General features: G+C 50.5%; 1 protein-coding gene across 1 annotated transcript in view; it reads right to left on the reverse strand.

Annotated features, from left to right (window-relative positions):
* Positions 1 to 19,197, reverse strand: part of Arhgap22 (Rho GTPase activating protein 22) — a 156,486-nt gene that overhangs the window by 12,482 nt on the left and 124,807 nt on the right. Inside the window, exon 5 of the mRNA XM_077798688.1 lies at positions 1,889 to 2,096. Coding sequence (XP_077654814.1) covers positions 1,889 to 2,096 — 208 coding nt within the window. The remainder of the gene's footprint in view (positions 1 to 1,888; positions 2,097 to 19,197) is intronic.

Here is a 19,197-nt window from a genome sequence, read left to right on the forward strand (position 1 = left end):
ACGGGCCAGGAAGGGAGAAAAGCCCAGCCCAGCCCACCTGGAACCACACCACAGGGCAGCACTGTGCCAAGATGGAGGCATGCAGGGTGGGTGACGTGTGGAAGGCCTGTGGCCACGCCAGTAAGCCCATCCCAGTGACGTCTGAGTAGGGGAGTGGGGAGGTCTGATTCGCATTCACAGAGAATCTTTTGGTAAAATCAGGCACTAGCACAGTGCATCTGATCCTCGGGGAGCTTCTAAAATCTGATTCCCAGGCCCCTAACTATGCAGCATTCACTTGAAGCAATCTCCAACCCTGATATCAGCCTGCATAGGACAAAAGAGGCCTGGCTGGTGGAGGTCCAAGATGGACCACAAGCTCATTGAGAGTCAGCATTAGTCCAGACCTCTAATCCCAGGAGCTTGGGAGGCTGAAGCAGGAGGGTCATGAGTTCAAGGTCGGACTCAGCAACTTAGTGAGTCCCTAAGCAACTCAGTGACACTCTGTCTCTCTATAAAATATAAAAAGGGCTAGAGATGGGGGCTGGGGTTGTGGCTCTGCAGTCGAGCGCTCGCCTCGCATGTGTGAGGCACTGGGTTTGATCCTTAGCATCACACAAAAATACATAAATAAACAGATAAAGGTATTGTGTCCATCTACAACTAAAATACATATACATACATATGTATATATAAATATGTGAATATATTTATATAAATCTATTTTAAAATACTTTATAAATATATATATTTATGTATATATATATGAGTACATATATATGTGTCTGTGTGTGTGTGTGTGTGTATACATTTATATAGGCTAGAGATGTAGCTCAGTGGCTAAGTGCCCCTGGATTAAGTGCCCCAGTACCAAAAAAAAAAAAAAAAATAGCCAGCATTGGGATAGAACTTCACAAGGCTCTAGGGGAGGGGACCACTGGCCTTCCCTGGATAAACCACAGACCATCTGTAGGGAACAGTGGTCGGTCGGTCCTGGACTCTACATCTAAAGAAAGGAACTGACAAACTTCTGCAGGTGGTGAGGGGCCCGGGCAGAAGCTGGAGGGCTGAGGGTGTTCTACCCAGAGAGAAGAAGACCTGGGAAGGTCAGGGCTGCCCATGAGTATCCCCAGACCTTTCCTGAAGCAGAGGGGCCAAGTCTTAGGCACAGACCTCAGACGGGGCGGAAGCTCCAGGGAGACCTGGGTTGGCCTGAGGCAAGAACTTTGTTATGAAAAACTGCCCGAGATCCGATCAGGGAGAAGGGAGTCCCCCACATCCCTGGGGAAGGCAAGCCACACCGCTCTCATTCTCAGTTTCTGGGCTACAGATGTAGTTGTCTCCACCTAGGAAATGCACCTAGGATGTGGGTAAGCCCCAGTGATGGGTTGGGATGGGCACAGACGGAGCCAGGTAGTGGAGACTGGCTCCCTTGCCTGAGACTTGAGAGAGCCTGGGGTGGAGCGGCTGTACCACTTGCCACTGACGGAGCCTGGGGTGAATCACCCAGAAGAGGCACAGCCGGCAGCAAGCTTGGAGTCCTGCATGAATCTGTGCCTACACTGGTCTAGCCCGGCAGCCAGCGGAGGCCCTTCTTTGCTTCTGCCTGGGTTTATGACCTGGAAAAGCAGCCCGATGGATATGAGCTGCCCTTATTTGTGGGGCCCTTGTTTGCATCCATCCCAAAGAGGAGCCTCAAGGCTGCTAGAGGAATTCTGCGGCCTACGCTCTGCCCCCTGGAGGGCTGGCTGAGCGTACAAATGCCAACAAGGGCAAAGAGCGCATCGACTGCCCTGTGGCCAGGCTTCCTGGCTCACCCCTGCACAATGGAGCTGATGCCTGAGGAGCAGCCCTGCAGGATGGCTGGACAGGTGCCTCCAGCTGCACCTCCCGGGCCCCCAGTGCTCACCTGTCAAACAGAGGCTTCTCTCCACAGTCGAAGGAATCCTGCAGGTCCCTCACCAGGTTGGCCTGGCCTGGCATGCGGAACAGCCCTTCCTCAGTGAGCCCACGTTCCCGGATGAAGTCCACACACTGCTCCACCAGGAGTGGGGCCAGGCGGGGGCCATACTTCCGCTCATGGTGGACCGTGTCCTCCAGTCGCTGCCCAAAGATCCCTAGACACAGAGAAGTACTGGTCACACCCGCTGCCCACCACTAAGCAGAGGCAGAGGGGTGCTCTGGACAGTGGAGGACAGGTGTGGTGCTTTTAGGGCCAAAGGAGGATCCTCCTGACTACACAAATTAGACACTGGGAGGACACACAAGGAGACTGGGCCCGAGGTTGCTGGGACAAAGAGCAGGACGCAGCAGTGGGAATGTGGCCTAGTCCACGCAGTTCATCCATGCCAGGAGCAAATGGCCCCGAGGAGCTTGTGTGATCCATTTTATTGATTGGTTTTGCAGTCAATCCCAATGGGAAGCCATCCAGTACCCATCAACAGAACGAGGTGAGGGCTCACGGGGGGTTCTCACCAGGGCATGGTGAAGGAGGACAGCTCAGTGGATCAGACAGAGGGCACACTATGTGAAAACCAGAATCACGACTCAACATCACTAATCATTAGGGAAATGCACATCAAAGCCGCAAGCCACCCCCCCCACCCACAGCAGGATGGCTCTGGTCAAAGAACAGAAAATAAAAAGTGTTGGTAATGTGAGAAACTGGAGCCTTTGTGCACTGTTGGTGGGAGCGTGAAATGGTGCAGCCACTCTGAAAAGCAGCGTGGTGTTCCTTAAAAAATTAAAAATAGCCAAGGCACCGTGGTGCAGGCCTGTAATCCAAGCTAATTAGGAGGCTGAGTGAGCAGAAGGACCACAAGTTTGAGGCCAGCATGGGCCACTTAAGGAGACCCTGTTTCAAAATTTTTTTAAAAAATGTGTTTTAAAGGTCTAGGGATACAGCTCAGTGGTAGGGTGCCCTGGGTTCAATCTCCAGCACCCACACACAAACAAAACTATAAACAGAATTACTGTGCCATATATGCCAGCAATTCTTCTGGGTATATACTAGGAAGAACTGAAAGCAGGATCTGAGACTTGCACACCCATGTGAACAGCAGCACACTTCAGCAAACTGAAATGTGGAAGGAACTCAGGGTTCCCTCAAAGAACGAATGGGTTTTTTAAAAAAGGACATATACATACCATGGATCATGGCTTAAAAAGGAAGGAAATTCTGATACGTGCTACAACACAGATGAACCTTGAGAATATTATGCAAAGTAAGCCAGTCACAGGACAGACACCATATGACTCCCCTTAGTAGGGTGCTAGAGTAGTCACACTCACAGAAAGAGGTGGAAGGGGATGCCAGAGGCCGGGGGTGGGGTATGGGGAGTCAGTGTCTGGTGAGTAGGGTGCTTCAATTGGCAGGATGACAGGCCTGGAGATGGATGGTGGTGATGGCCGCACGACCCTACGCATGTACCTAATGCCACTACCACCTACTTTTAAAAGGGTTAAGAAGATGCTCAGTTATATGTTAGCTTTAAAGTTCAGCACAATAAAAACAAAAGAAGCCAGCCCAGAGTTCACACTGCATGATTTGATTCATAAGAAGTTTGAAAACTGATTGGTGCCGTCAGGCAGCACATGGCTCTGGGTGGGTCAATGGCCAGAACCTTCTGAGGACTTTTGGGTGCTGGTAATGCTGTTCTGGACCTGGCACTGCTAACCCAGTTGTGTTCACTTTGAGAAAAGTTGTTGTGCTGCACACTACCATGACTTGTATACTTTTCTGTATGCTATAGTTCAATAATATTTGTTTAAAAACACACACACACACACACACACAGATAGACAGACACGGAAGAAGATCCAAATACAGGATAAGACAACAAATGAAGGACAGAAGAAGAGTGAGAGAGGAAGAAGGCAGAGGAACTTCTAACAGAAAACCCTCGACAAGCAAGCACACAGTGGGGATAAGAGGTTCCTGGTAGCCCAGGCAAAGAGTGGAAGGAGCTGAGATTTGGAAAGGTCTCTACCCTGCCACTGAGCAGCAGGAGAAACAGACTTCTCTTGCTCGGCCCTAAGCGAAGTCTTTGCAGTTCTTGATATTATTCACATCCACAATGCAGAAACCTTCCCTGTGGGGCAGTTTGGGGGATGTGCCAGGGGCATAATGCCAAAGCACCATTCTGTCCAGGCATATGGCTTCTCAGGAGTTGGGTGGTGAGCCAGCTAGTTGAGGGGTTCAACTGGTCCTCTGGCAGCCTACTTCCCTCCACTCTGCAGGGCTGTTATGAAATAAGATACAGAGTCCCTGAGTTGGGGATACAGCTTAGTGGTAGAGTGCTTGTCTCCAGGCACAAGGCCCTGCATCCCACCCCCAGCACCACACACACACACACACACACACACACACACACACACACACACAGAAAAGATACCTCGATCCTTAATACAGTGTCTGGAACACAGTAGGACTCAACTGTTGATCCTCAACCTTCTCAATCCAAAGACAAAGCACAAAGAACTGAGGGGAAAAGACTCCTCCTTTCTAGAAAAATGTCCACGTGGGCTGCACCTGGTGGATGCCATCAATGCTTAGAGTGAAGTGTATGTGTGTGTGTGTGTGTGTGTGTGTGTGAACATTTGTGCTTGTGTTCATATATCTGAGCATGCGTGTGCACAGTGTGCATGCAGGCTTGTGTGTGCAAGTGAGCGCACACATGGGAGGACATGGGTGAGTGAGGGGGTGCTTTGAAGTCGCTAGCACACAGTGCTGTGGCGCCAGGAGCTGTTCTGAGCACTGTACACATGTCAACATCTAAGCTACTGAGCTTGGTGACTTTGGGATTATCACTGTCATCAACATCACCTTGACCAATAGCAAACTGAGAGGCAGAGGGATTTAAGAATGTACCCAAGTTCATTTTGCATATGGCAGGTCAAAATTTGATCGCAGGGAGTCTGGCTGCAGGTGCGGAGAATGTCACCCACACTGTGTATCTACACCCACCATCCTCCCCACAGCCCAGTCTTCCTGCCCTCTTTCCTCCTGTGTTTCCTCAGAGCAGATCCCAAGGACATGGGTCATCTGGGCCCCTGGCAGAAGTAGCAGAGGTGGCAATGCTGGCAAGGAGGGAAAGCTGCCACTTCCTGGGACTTGGTGGGTAAGTCAAGCTGCCCCACCCATCTGCCAGTGTGGGGACCAGGACCAGTCCACAGCCTTGGCACAGGGGTGGTCAGTGATGGCTGCCTGGGAACAGCCAGTTCCAAGAGATCCAGGGCCCACCTTTAATAGCATCCTGGCCTGTCCACCAGCCCTAGAGTGGCCTGGGCTAGTCCTGAGGCCCAGAGCCCCTCCTCCCATTCACCCCACCCAGGGCCCGGTCCTCAGATACACTTGTTTATTTCCTATGACGCTGAAGCATTTTAAAATTATATATTTACAAAAGATTTCACATTCACATTTGAATTCCTAGCTTCTCTCTCAATTTTTTTTTTTTTTTAATCTGTGGAGCTGGGGATGGAATGCAGGGCCTCACACATCCTAGGCAATTGATCTACCCATGAGCTGCACCCCAACCCCTGCAGTTTCTCTCAAAAAATCCACACATTGGGTGGCACCAGGTGTGTGTTCCTAGCAGGCAACACAGGCAGAGCTCAGTGGCACCTTTCGATGGACACACACTTGCCATTTCACTGTTCCTTAGTGCTTCCTACTCAGCCTATGCCACACTCTTATTCTGCACAGATTCATTTCACCTCTGCTACCCTGAGCCCCAGTGCACAGACTTTCCCTAAGGACCATGGGGTCAGGATAAGTGGGTCAAGGCTGCTGACCCACAGAAGGTAGAAATTTCTGTCATGACCAGAGACATCTGGTAGGTCTCAAATGAACAGGCAGAGAACAGACAGAGGAAATGCCCACAAACAGAGGGCAAGAGGGGTGGGGCTAGCCTGGCAATGCACCTTGGCACCTGCCTCCTGCCTCCCTCTCCACTTACACCCACGTACCTTCAGTTCAGTTCTGCCCACTACCTGAGTGTCTTCAATGTCTGTTGTCATAATGCCAGGCACACGCAGCATGACCCCCATTAGCACACCTGGCATGAGAACATTTCTTTCTACCTGGTCCCCCACCCTGGGCTACTTCCCTCTCCCCACTGCACAAGTTGAGGAGAGCTGGACACAGAAGGGGGGCCATCTCCATCCTAACTCCTGGGCTCAGATTACACCAGTGACTGAAGGCCACAGTTGAGCAAGATACACACCGAGGAAAAGAATTCCCAAATTCTCTCTATAGACTCATAAAGCTTGGGTAATTCCATCTAGCCTTTTGGCTTCAGCTAGCCCTTCCTGCTCTTTGTCCTGATGCAGGATACCTGTCATCCATCTGTCCATCCATTTTTCTAACACTCCTGCACTGGTTCTTGGTCCTGTTCTTGGTGCAATTATCCCTACTTATCTCTGTAAAACCAAGACCCCCATGGAAGACTGAAACTGTAGACAATGGAAACTCTATGCAGACTTACTATGATAAAGTTTAATTTATAAATTGGGCACATGAAGACATTAACAATAACTAATAAAATAGAACAATTATGACAACCTACTAGAATACAAGTTAAGTGAATGTGGTCTCCTTTCCCCTGGCTGGCACATGGGTGCGCGAGGGCGGGCTCTCAGATTATCTATTCTCTCTCTCTCTCTATCTATCTATTGCACAAGGGTGTGCGTGGGCGCTCTCTCTATCTATTCTTTCTCTATCTATATCTACGTCTATCTATATCTATCTATAAAATCTTACTGTACTTTAACCTTTTCACTTGAAGGAAGTGAATATCCAAATCATCAGCATCACTACCCTTGCACTTTGGGGCCATTATTAAATAAGGGTCACTTGAATGAAAGCAATGCAATTCCAACACCAAGACAGTCGATCTGATAACCAAAATGGTTACTAACTAATAGGTAAGTCGTGTATACAGTGTGGATACTCTGGACAAAGGGATAATTCAGGACAGACAGGACTGGTATTGAGATTTCATCATGATACTCAGAACGGTGCCTAATGTAAAAATCATGAATTTGTTTATTTCTGGAATTTTCCACTTAATATTTTCAGACTGTAGTTGACTACAGGTAACTGAGCCTGTGGAAAGTGAAACTGTGGACAAGGAGGGACTATTGTACTAAAGGGATTCAGACCTATTCCAAGGGCTGAAAACAAACCCCACCATGGCCTCCTCTGCTGAAAACACTTTGCTGTCTGCTCCTGTGCTTAGGATAAAGTCTAACTGGGCAGGCAGGAAGGCCCTGCCCCTGCTTGCCTCCACCAACCTCTGGGGTGCAGAACATGGGCCAGCCTAACTTCATACAGCCCCTTCAAACCCTAGCACAATCTCTCCTCCCCCATGAAGCCTTCCAGAGCACTCTCTCGACCCCAAAACAGATCAGAGAGAGCCAAAAAAGGGAAGGTCACAGGGTCCTGGGCACTTCTAAACAGAGATTTCAAAGAAGAGAACCAAAGTCTAAGACTAGGTGGCCAGGATGGGAGGCAGCACATGATAGAAGACCCTGAGGTCAGAAGGTTGGGGATGAGAGAGCGAGGTTGCAGAAAAGGCTAGGAGCATGGCAGCCCCCAGCCCTGGCAAGGACCCAGGACCATGGTGAGCACTAGCCCCATGTATCCCTCAGGTGAGGCCCTCCAACTGCTGAGCTTCTGCCTGACGTTGGGAGTGGGGACGCAGACGGGCAGGAGGCCCTAGAGACAAAGATTCTGCGTCCGCACCAGCACTGATTCGGGTGTATATTCTGGCTAAACCACTATGGGGTATGACAGCCCCTCTTCCTGGGCCTCAGTACCCCATCTACAAAATGGGATGATGACACATGTCTTCAGAAGCTGCTATGAAGTCCAGGCTGCCCTGAGGCCCCAGGGCTCACCCCACATTCCCTGGGTGCCCACGGGAGTTTGTGTAGGCTTCAGGTGTGTGTCACACCTCCCCTATCACCCTTGGAAGGCAGCCATCTGGGGAGCCTAGGAGGGAGAGCTCATTTTACCTCGGTCTTCCAAGACACTTCCTTCCCAGCTGCCCCCCTGCTGGACGCATCTTGCACTCAGGCTTCTGGCCAGCACTCCCGCCCCCACAGCCCTGCCCACTTCTCCCCTTGCCATGGTCTCTTTGGCAAAGCCTGGCAGGACACAGCCCTGTGACGCTGAACTCCCTCAGCCCTCCTGGCACATCTTGGAAGTGGAGCCTTGCCAAGAACCCATTCCAGTAGGTTTGTTGGCTCCCTGGAAACCCAGCCAGCATGCAGGTTCCTCGAGATCCCAGCCCACAGTGTTCACAGACTGCTGGCTCTGCTACTGGGGAGGAAGCTGGCAGAGGCTGCTTCTCCTCCTGATGAACCTGCTGCAGGCTCAGAGCCGGGTAGGCCTCCTCCTCTGACAGCTGCTCCTGGCAGAGCCTAGCCACATGTCCCTCAAGTACTCTTCTCTTCCAGAATCTGAAGTAGGAACAGGAAGCCACAGACCTGGCTGTTTGCTGGCTCACATCTCCATCCTGGGCAGCCTTGGATGGAGCCATCAACCAATCTCTCTGAGCTCTGGTCTCTACCACTTTATGGGGTCAAGCAGCCACAGGTGAGCATACCAAAGCGGCAGACAGAAACCTGGTGGCATCCTCCCTCCCCTCAAAGGCCCACCCCAGGAGGCAGGCACTGGCCAGAGTCCCGCCCCCAGGCCCCAGCAGGAAAGGGAGGCTGCTGGGATTCCCTACTGGAGCTGATCCTAGCTGAGTCAGCACGTTGGCCTGGCTATTCTGCCTGCTTTGGGCTCTTTCTAGCAGAAGAAAAGGCTACAGTCAGGGACAAGGAACAGAGGCAATTTCAGAATTCTCTTCAGAGTTTCACAAACTTAAGGAATTCAGTTTCTCTCATGGTTCCAGTGCTTTCTGCTGTTTGGTTCCCTGACACCTGCCTTACTCTTCGCATCCACCCCACCCCCACCCCCAGTCCGTCCAGGCAGGGCCTGATGGTTCAATTGACTATCCCTGGTCACTCCCACTGGCCCTGCTCTCCAGAACAGCCTCTGACCTGCCAGCCCTGGGGGTTGTAAACATGAATTCCACCTAGGCCTTGAGGCTGAAAACCCTTCCCTGCGTACACGAAACCCATCCAAGCCTGGAAAAACAGCTGAAGGCTAACCGATTTTGCAAGTGGGGTGGGGGGAAGCGGGGAAGTGGGCTGTACTGAGCTGATCCAGGAGAGCCCCGGGGCAAAAGGATTCTCTTCTGGGGTGATGGCCTTCCTGAGGCCCAGGAGGGCAGATGGGTGTGCAATACACTTGGAGTCATAGCCTGGAACTCACCTCCTGCTTGGTCCCCTTGGAAGTGGGGGATGGGAAGGGATCTTTTGCAAGCCCCTCCCAGCCTCGGCTTCCCCATCTCTGCACACAGGTCGCCCACCCCAGAAAGGAGGCTTGAGGGGGAATCCCGAGCTCTGCCTCCACCCTCGGACACGCACTTCCCCCGACCTCCGAGAACGGTCCACCGCCACCAGGCAGTACTCCCACAGCTCCCCGCCGAACCCCACACGACGCATGCGCGAGGCAATCCGGCCCCCTAGAAGCCGCTGCCCCCAGGAATCCCGCACCCCGTCCCGCTCCTACCTGGGGCCGCTGGCGCGCAACAGGCGGGCAGACGGCAAGGCGGCCGCGGGCAGGCGCGGCACCGGGAGAAGGCCCGCGCGGCCGGCATCAGGCCCATGGCGCGCCCGGGCGCGGCGGCGCGGCGGCGGCTGGAATGCCCGGCACGCGCGCAGGTAGCGTCTTGCCCGCTGCCCGCCCGCCCCGGCCAGCGCCGCCCCGGGCTTCGACCCTGCGGCGAGGGAGGGCGCCCGGTTTGTGAGTGCCTGGTGTGCCACGCCTGGAGTCGGCCCGGAAAGATCTGCAGTTTCTAAACGCTGACCCCTTCTTCCTTGCGCACCGAGTTATTAAGCATCCCGGGAACGCAGTGACTCCCAGTGATCGGTCACTTCCTCTTTGCTCAGGACCTGCTTTGGGAGCACCCACTCAGGCTTCAGCCTGGGAGGCAGGTGTTCCAGGTGGAGCAATCGAGGTCCAGAAAGGTTAGGCAACTGGTCTCAGTCACACAGCCAGGAGGGCTTCAGTGGGCGGAAGCCCTGGGCACCCGGCTCCTGTCCAGAGGTCAGCACTGTGCCAGAGACAGTGGTTTAGACTTAACCTACTTTTCTTCCTGAGTACCTCTGAGATGTATCAACATCCGCATTTTACAGAAGCAGCAGCTGAGGCTCAGAGAGGCTTTGTGATTTGCCTGAGGTCACATAGCTGATAGGTGACAGATCTTCATTCATACTTCAGTTGTCTTTCTGCAAAGCCTACGTTCCTCTCAAGATAGGATTCTTAGAAGAACCCCACAATTTCCAACTTCCTATTTCCAAAGTGTGAGGACCTGGGAGAGTTTGGAGAGGGTAAAGACCAACGGGGGCACACAGCGTCAGACCTAAACCAGGAGGGAAAGTGGACAGAGAAGCAAGGTTGGGGCTGTGTGACAACAGCCAGAAGAGACGGAGGTACCAGGGGGCTGTGGGCAGAATTCTCAAGGGAGGAACTCAGGGGAGCCCTGAGCCTGGAATAGACTGGGGGCCCATCTTCAAGCTGGGTCATGCTTCTTGCTCTTACTTGGCAAAGCTTGGTCTAGGATGTCACTGCAGGCAAAATGTAAGGAGTGCTCCAAACCCCAGTCACCAAGGTAAATATTTTTTCTAGTTGTAGATGGACAATATCTTTCCTTATTTATTTATTTTTTCAGTAGTGCTGAGGATAGAACCCAGTGCCTCACATGTGCCAGGCAAGTGCTCTCCCACTGAGCCATAGCCCCAGCCCCAAAATAAATATTTGTAGGAATAAGAATTAATGCAGTTGGGTGCAGGTGGTACATGCCTCTAACCCTAGCAACTCAGAAGGCTGAGGCAGAAGAATGGCAAGTTCCAGGCAAAAGTTCCTCAGCAAACCTGATGAGACTGTCTCAAAATAAAGTAAAAAGGGCTGAGGGCAGGAGAGGAAGCTCAGCTGTACAGCATCACAACCTAAAAAAGAAAGAAAGGAAGAGAAGAGAGAAAAAAAGAAAGAAGATGCAAAAAAAAAAAAAAAAAAAAAATCCGTGAACAAATGATCAAAATGCTAAATGAAGGCAGAATCAGCCCCTTCACATGAACCTTGAAATTGGCTCCCTCAACTGACCCTTATCCCACCCATATAGCCTTTTGTTTCAAATTTGGATATTTTGTTTATCATAATGTGGTCAGATGAGTAAAGGGCCCCCCAAGGTGTCTATGTCCTAATTCCTGAAAGTGGCTATGTTATCTTACACAGGAAGAGATTGGCAGGTGTGATGAGGTTAATGATGGAGAGGTCTTACTGCATTGTCTAGGTGCACTGTAGGGCCTTTCTAAAAAGGAAGAAGGAAATTGAACTACAGAATTAGAGAAGGTGACGACAGAAGCAGAGACCTGAGCTGTGAGGTCACAGGAGCAGTAAGGCCACAGACAAGCAACACTGAAAGTTACAGAAGGTACAAAGGGCAAGGGACAGATTGTCCCCTGCAGCCCTCAGAACCCAGGCCTACCCTTACCCGGATTTTAGCCTCAGAGGCCTCTGTTCTGACTTCTTTCTTCCGCCAAATTTATCAGAAAATAACTTTACGTTGTTTTAAGCTGATAAATTGGTGGCAAAGAGCAGCAACAAGAATCTAATACAATGTGGGTTTTTTTGCATTACTTTTCATTTATAAAAAATCACAATAAAATATTTATCATGATTATAGGGTTTGCTGAAGCCCCCTTAAATTCTGTGCCCAAAGACAAGGAGGCTCCTAGTCCCAGTCCTGATGCTAAGTGTGGGGGTGGAGGTTAAAGTCCTCCTAAGCCATGGAGGTGGGGGTGGGGCGATGCTCAATTTTCTCTCTTCAGGTAAACAGGAAGGGGGGAAAGGCAGTTCATAGTGCCAGAGGTCCTAAGTCAACGAAGGTCCTGTCCTGAAAATCCTGGGGGTTCCTCCAGCCCAGGGACCCACTGGATCTAACAGCCCTGTCCACACTGAAAAGAACTGTCCAAGGGCTCAGTAGCAGTACCTACCTACTCCAGGGACAGGTGGGGCCCTCTCATGTGTGTCGAGGGGCTCTAGTGCTAATTTGCTTTCTCCTCTCTGAGCCTCAGTTTCCCCTGCAGCCCAGCCCAGGCTCCCCAGTGGATGGAAGTCTGCAGCTGCCGCCAATCCAGAAGGCGTTCATGGGCACTGCCCTGAGGAGCCCCAGGTGAAGCCCTGGCCCTGCCACACCTGGCGCACATCGGGGTTGGTTCTAGGCTGTGGTAGCTGTTGAGGTGGATGCTCAGAGGGTGTCCTGGAATTGATCCCTTAGAGCATGGCTGGGGAGCTCAGGGCCTGAGGGTCTGTCCCCTCGCATGAACAACCTGATGACCAGTGACAACTTCAGCTTGGATGGTCCTCATCTCTGAAGCCCAGGACATCAGGAAAAGTCTCTGCCCTCAGTCTTAATTCCCCCTCCCCCAATAACACTGCGCAGTAGAGGCTGCTGTGCTCTGAGGTCTGCCTGGAAACAGCTTCCGTCCGAGGACAGGCTCCAACCATTGGAGGTTGCTCCTGCTCCCAGCCTCCAGTGTGCTGTCATGCAGTCACTGAACCCTCTGTGTGAGCCTCTCTGCCCTCTCCAGTGTACATCAAACCCCAGACAAGAGCACCCAGCTCTGGGGCCACGGCTTCCTCCCTCTTCTGGATGTTTCTCTCCTCAGGGATCCAAGCTCACAGGCTCCTGGGGTCCTTGCAGGGGAGAGCCTTGAGGAACACAGGGAAGGATCTCAGGGGTGCTGTGAACCAATCCCTACACCCAGAAGAGAATAAATCAGCTCTCAGCCTAGACAAGGTCCAAGACCTGTGAGGGCATCTCTTCACCTGGCAGGTGAAACCCAAGGGCCTACGAGAATGGACAGTGCACCAGAACCAGGCTCAAGTACTGCTTCTGCTGGTTTAGTGAGGTGATGTCCAGGCTCCGGCCTGCTGGTCTGGCTGGCTGACATTCACAGAAACTGGAATTGTTCCAGAGTATCTTCTTGAGCCTCCAGCAGAGCTAGAATATGGAACAAACAGCACTGGGTGGAAGTGGTCCACTAGGAACTCCACCACAGCCACCCTGGCCTGGGGCCACTGACCTCTCACTCTGAATTTGATTGTACCTCCAGGGTTTCCACTTGGAGACGTCATTCCAACAATGATGACCACTGTAACAGGGTTGCTTTGTGTCCCTCCAGACTGACCAAGGCTGGAATTTTCCCCATGTCAACTGTCCTGCCATATGGCCTCAGGGAGCTGCATTTGGCCCCCTTTCCCGCCTCTGTTGATGTCTGAGGAATCTGAGAGCAACAAAGTTGGCTCCTGGAAGAAAGTGCCCAGGGGCTCTGTGTGGGAGGACTCTGCACAGCCTGGCTTGGGCAGCGTCCCTCTCAGGATCTCCCAAGGCCTGCTCTCTGGGCTCTCCTCCTCCTCCCCAGCACAGAGCAGCCACTTTGAGCAGGGACACCCTTCCTCATCAAGGCCCCTGACCCCAGGATGGCCCTTTACCCCTGGACTGCCCCATTTACCCAGCTCTGTGCTGCTGTCTGCAAAGGTTGTGACAGCGGCTCCTGGGCTATGGTAGGCAAGGCCAGGGGGCCTATCAGTGGGACAGTTGCCACATCACTAGTTATCAAACGCTCACCCTGGCCCCACAAATTCCTGCGTCCAGCTGCCCACTGAGCGTCTCCATTGGTTTAATGACTCACAGACACCTCAAACTCAAACGTGTCCAAACAAAGGCAGGGTCTTGCTCTTCAACCCTCTCCACGCTGAGTTTCCTTCTTGCTGTCTCCGGGCACTGTCCGTCAGACACCGTGAGTCAGTGCTCGCCTGCCCCCATCTCACACCCACATCCAGGGGATCTTATCAGTCCTACTCTCAAAAAGAGATTTGAAATCTGATCACTTTCACCGCTCACAACCACAGTGAGAACACGCACCTCTTTTGCCTGGATTACTGCAAATATGCGTCCGGCTTCCTCTAGTACCTCTCTGGTCAGTAGCAGATATTCTCTTAAACAGCATTATCAGATCCCAACATTCCAAAGCTCTCCAATACCCCTCTCCTCATGTTCCTCAAGAGTAGAAACCAAAGTCCTGACAGGGGCCCAGGAGGCCTCTGCCATTTAGTTCCCATCCGGTCCCTCCCTCCCTCCCTCCAGCCTAGCCACCTCTGTGATGGTTCCAGACCACATCAGATGTTCTGCTTCTGCCAGGGCTCTGGCCTCTGTCTGGCAGGCTTCCACCAGACGTCCTCCTGAGTCACTCTCTCACTTCTTGCAACACTTTGCGTGAACAATGAGACACCACCTCTTACCCACGAGGATGGCTACTATCAAAAAACAAAAACTGGAAGAAACTGGAAGCCTGATGCACAGCTGGTGGGGACATAAAACATTGCAGCCACTGTGGACAGTGGTAGGACGGTCCCTCAAAAAACTATCCAGAGCAAAATGAACCCTAATATCATGTGTAATTAAAAAGAAGCAATAAACATTTATTTTAAAAATTCAACAGAAGTAGCAACCCCTCTTCTAGGTATACACTCAAAAGAATTAAAAGCAGGGACTAGAAGACATATCTGTACACTCATGTTCATGGCAGCATCAAGCCTAGTAGTCAAATGGTGGAAGCAACCCAGGAGACCAACAGACACATGCATAAACAAACTAGTAGATAACATTTAATGCAATGTTATTCAGCCTTAAAAAGGAAGGAAATTCTGACATATGCTACAACATGGATGAACCTTAAGGGCATCAGACTAAAAGAAATAAGCCAGTCACAAAAGGAAAAATACTACATGATTCCACTTAAATGTGTAGTCACAGTCACAAGAGACAGAAAGCATAATGACAGTTGTCAAGAGTTGGTAGGAGGAAAGAAGCACCTGGGAGTTACTGTTTTTTTGTTTTTGGTAATTGAGCCCAGGGGTGCTAAACCACTGAGTCACATGCCCAGCCCACATGCCCAACACTCTCCCCCCTTACATATTTAGAGACAGGGTCCCGCTAAATTGCTAAGGCTGGCTTCGATCTTGCAATCCACCTGCCTCATCCTCCTAATCTGCTGGGATTACAGGCATGCACCCCACACCCAGCAGGAGTTTTTGTTCAACAGGTACAGAGTTTCATTTTGGGATGATGAACCGTTCCGGGTTTGGATGGTAGTGATGGCCGCACAGCACTGTAAATGCACTTAACGGCATTGAACTGTACATTCGAACGTTGTTAAAATGGTACGTTTTATGTTGTGAATAATTTACCCCAATAAAAAAATAAAATAGAAGATGCACAACAAGCTAAAAATTTTAAAAGGCCTGAACATCCCTCTCTCATTAGGGCCCATCCTTGCCATTGTTTATTTAGATTTTCCCACAGCACTCACTATCTCCTAACAACAGAGCAGTCCTCAAAATGTGGTTCCCAGACAGCATCCTCAGCGACACCAGAGAACGTTAGCAACACAGACTCTAGGGTGGCACCCAGGTGAGTCAGCCAGTCAGGGAGTGGGACCAGCAGTTGATTTTTATAAGCCTTCCTCTGGACGATTCTGATGCTAGTTCACCTTGGAGAACCACGGCTCCAACTTGCCATGGGATCTCCTTTCCTTGTTATTCTCTCTCTGGGGGCAGAACTGGAACCTTGGTTTTCTTCCCTGGTGTGTGGCCTGCCTCTGTGTGGCAGATGTTCACCAAGTGTTTCAGTGAATGAGGACTCTTCAGTCCTGAGAGAGGGCTGAGCACTGGGCACCACTTTTTCTCTTCATACTCGTGACATTCCTATAAAGATTAGATTCCCATTTTGTAAACAAGGACACCGTGCAATCTGGATGCATTTCGTTTTCTTGTCTAATGGCCCAGCTAGAATTCCCAGTAGGATACTGACTGGATGTGGTGAAGGCAAGGGTCCTTGCCTTGTTTCTGATCTTAGAAGAAAAGCAATTCGTCTTCCTCTATGAAGTAGGAGCTATCTGTGGGGATTTTGTAGATGCCCTTTATCAGGTTAAACTCCCTTTTATTCTGAGTGTGCTGGCTTTTATCAAATGCTTTTTCTTTAAAAAAAATTTTTTTTGTAGTTGTAGATGGACAGCATGCCTTTATTTTATTTGTTTATTTTTATGTGGTGCTAAGGATCGAACCCCATGCCTCACATGTGCTAGGCAAGCGCTCTGTCTCTGAGCTATAACCCCAGCCCTCAAACGCTTTTTCTGAATCTACTGAGATGTTCATGTGATTTTTCTTTTTCTTTTTTTTTTTTTTTTTTTTGGTACCAGAGATTGAACCAGGTTTTTCCTTTTATTTTGAGACACAGTCTCCCTAAGTTGCTCAGGGGCTCACTAAGTTGCTGGGGCTGTCTTTGAACTTGTGCTCCTCTTGCCTCAGCCTCCCAAGCCACTGGGGTGTTCATGTGATTTTTGACCTTTATTCTACTGAGGTATTACGCTAATTGATTTTCAGATGCTGTAAGTCACTCTTCCATTCCTGGGGTAAATCTCACTTGGTCATGGTGTATAATTGTTTTACAGATTGCTGGATTTGGTGTGTCTAAGGTCCTTGCTTAGCATCTGGATGCCCATCTTAAGTGACAACTGCCATTTTAAGGAAAAAGTTTTGCTTTCCCACCCAAGGTCCTTTCTGAGAAAGGTTCGCCACTCCCTCAAACCAACCCAACCCTTAACAGCCCACATCAGGATCCACCCGGCTCTGATTCCTGAGCCTCTTCCATAAAAGTCCCAGAACTCAAGCCTGTTTTGCTTCTCTCTCCTATAGAGAGATGGCCTTTATTTGTCACCTCTGACAAATAAACTCGTGTGTATCTCTGCCAGTCTCCGTCTTTCATTTCTCACTTACCCACCTCTCGTTCCTCACTTTCCCTTCAGTGTGTTAGTGTTTGGTTGAGGACTTTCCCTCTGTCTCCTTAAGACAGATTGGCCCTCCAGCAATGATTCTCTGTTCTGCTGCACTATCCATCTGTGGCAATGTTGTTTTGTATTCCAGATTATAACATACACAAAACCACTCTGTACTGGACTTCCCCTCCAGGTACTGTTCCATTCCTCTTTCCCTTTATAGTAAATGGCTTGAAAAAGTTGGTGATGCTCACAATCGCATTCCCTGTACTGCCAGCACTCCAGCAAAGCCACCTTGTGTGATCAAGTCACCAATGAGCATGCTCAGTGTGGGCCCTCCTCTAGGTGATCTATCAGCAGTGCTCATCCAGCCTCAGGGCTTCAGATTCTATCTGTGTGCCAGCAGGCCCCCCAGTTCTCCCTCCCACCTAGTCCTTTCTCCTGATCCCTACACTTAAATGTAACTGCTTATTTGACTTTCAAACTTAACCATCTACTAAGGAGCCCAAACTAAGTCCCAATCTTCCTTCCAAACAACTGTCCCTCCTGTAATCCTGTTCATGGCCAATCCATCTTTCCCGTTGCTTAGATCAAAAGACTCTAGAATTACCAATGATTTCTCTCATTCAGTCTCTACAGACCATACTAGCCTGGCAAAGCTACCAGTTCTACCTTCAAAATAAACCACAATAAACTAGGAATTCATTTATAGTTATCCTGCGGTATCAAGAATTTGTTCCAGGAGCCCCCACAGAGAGCAAAGTCCACAGAAGCTCAAGTCCCTTATATAAAAATGGCATAGTGTTTGCAGAGAACCACACCATCTTCCCACAGACTTTAGATCATTTCTAGATTATTTGTAATGCCTAATAAAATGCAAAAGCTAAATAAATAGTTGTTATACTATATATTTTAGGAAGTAATGACAATAAAAAAGACTGTGTGTGTTCAAGACAGACACATTTTTTTCTCTCTCTCTCTCTCAAATGTTTGCAATTCCTGGTTGAACCTGCATATCCAGATTCAGCTGTACTTCCTATCACCACCACAGTCCAGGGCACGCTGCCTTCACCTCTCACCTGCATCGTTGGGTATGGAATTCCTAACTGGTCTCCAGGTTCTTCTCTGGCCCTCCCTTCACTTATTCTCAACACAGCAGCCAAAGGGATCTTGTCAGGCTCTGACACTTCTCTGTCCAAAATGCTGGGGTGCAATCACTGTGCCATGATGACAAGTCCCCTTTCCCTCCCTGGCCACCCTCCTCTTCTCACCCCTTCATCCACTCTGCTCCAGTGACCTGGTCCCCTTGCTGCTCTTCAGTACGGACCCCTCTGCCCGTGCTGTTATCTCCTTTACTGGGACGGAGGTCATTAAACTCCAATCCCCACCCTCCACTACACTCAGCCCATCTGGTCTACAGACAGATTTGCTTAGTTTTCTTATCACCCATCTCCTCAACTAGAATCTGAGTGCCCAAGAGGACCCGTCTTGCTGCTCACAATATTGCCCCAACACTTAGAACATGTTTGAGAAAATAAAAGACTGGCTAAATGAGTGAGTGGATGAATGAATGAATGCACCTGAGACCTTCCAAGTAGGCCACCCCAGGGTGAGCCATCAGCAATGACAGCTGCCTGCCTTGTGGGGACGGCCAGGCTTTCCAATCCGCAGCTCACATGCTGCCTCCTGGAGTCCGTCAGTGGTGGCTGCGGGACCCCAGAGCAAACATGTCTGAAAGGGCTTGCTGATTCCCTTATGAAACAGCAGAGAAGGACTGACCCTCTAAGCCTCCTTTCCAGGAGACCCAGGTTAACAACGGCTCTGCCAGGAAACCTTCCCAGGCTGACTGAGCCCACCTGCGAGCATCATGCTTGCCCAGACATGTCTGGCATTTGCGGGCTCCTGGCACTTCTTTGTTTCCTCTGTATTTCTGGTAGAAGGGAGATAAAGTGCTTTTGATGACAGTCCCTGTTTAATGCCACAAATCAGTCTTTCAGCACAAAGCCTGGAGACAAATGGCGGGCCCCAAGGGACTGGTGAGGCTGGGTTCTACCTGGGATTCTGCCAATGGTCCCCATCCCGAGCAAGTAGAGAGATGGATGTGTGGGTGGGGAACCAGGCCCACTGAGCTGAGCCACCAAGCACAGGTAGAACTGTGTGAGGGTGTCCCTCTGGTTGCTGCTCCTGGACATGCTGCTGGGGATAACAAGCATGGTCTTTGAGGTCAGAACTGCCACCTGCCCGCTCCCTTACTGGCCATGT

Source organism: Urocitellus parryii, chromosome 5 (genome assembly GCF_045843805.1).
Source record: "Urocitellus parryii isolate mUroPar1 chromosome 5, mUroPar1.hap1, whole genome shotgun sequence".
Classification (NCBI taxonomy): Eukaryota; Metazoa; Chordata; class Mammalia; order Rodentia; family Sciuridae; genus Urocitellus; species Urocitellus parryii.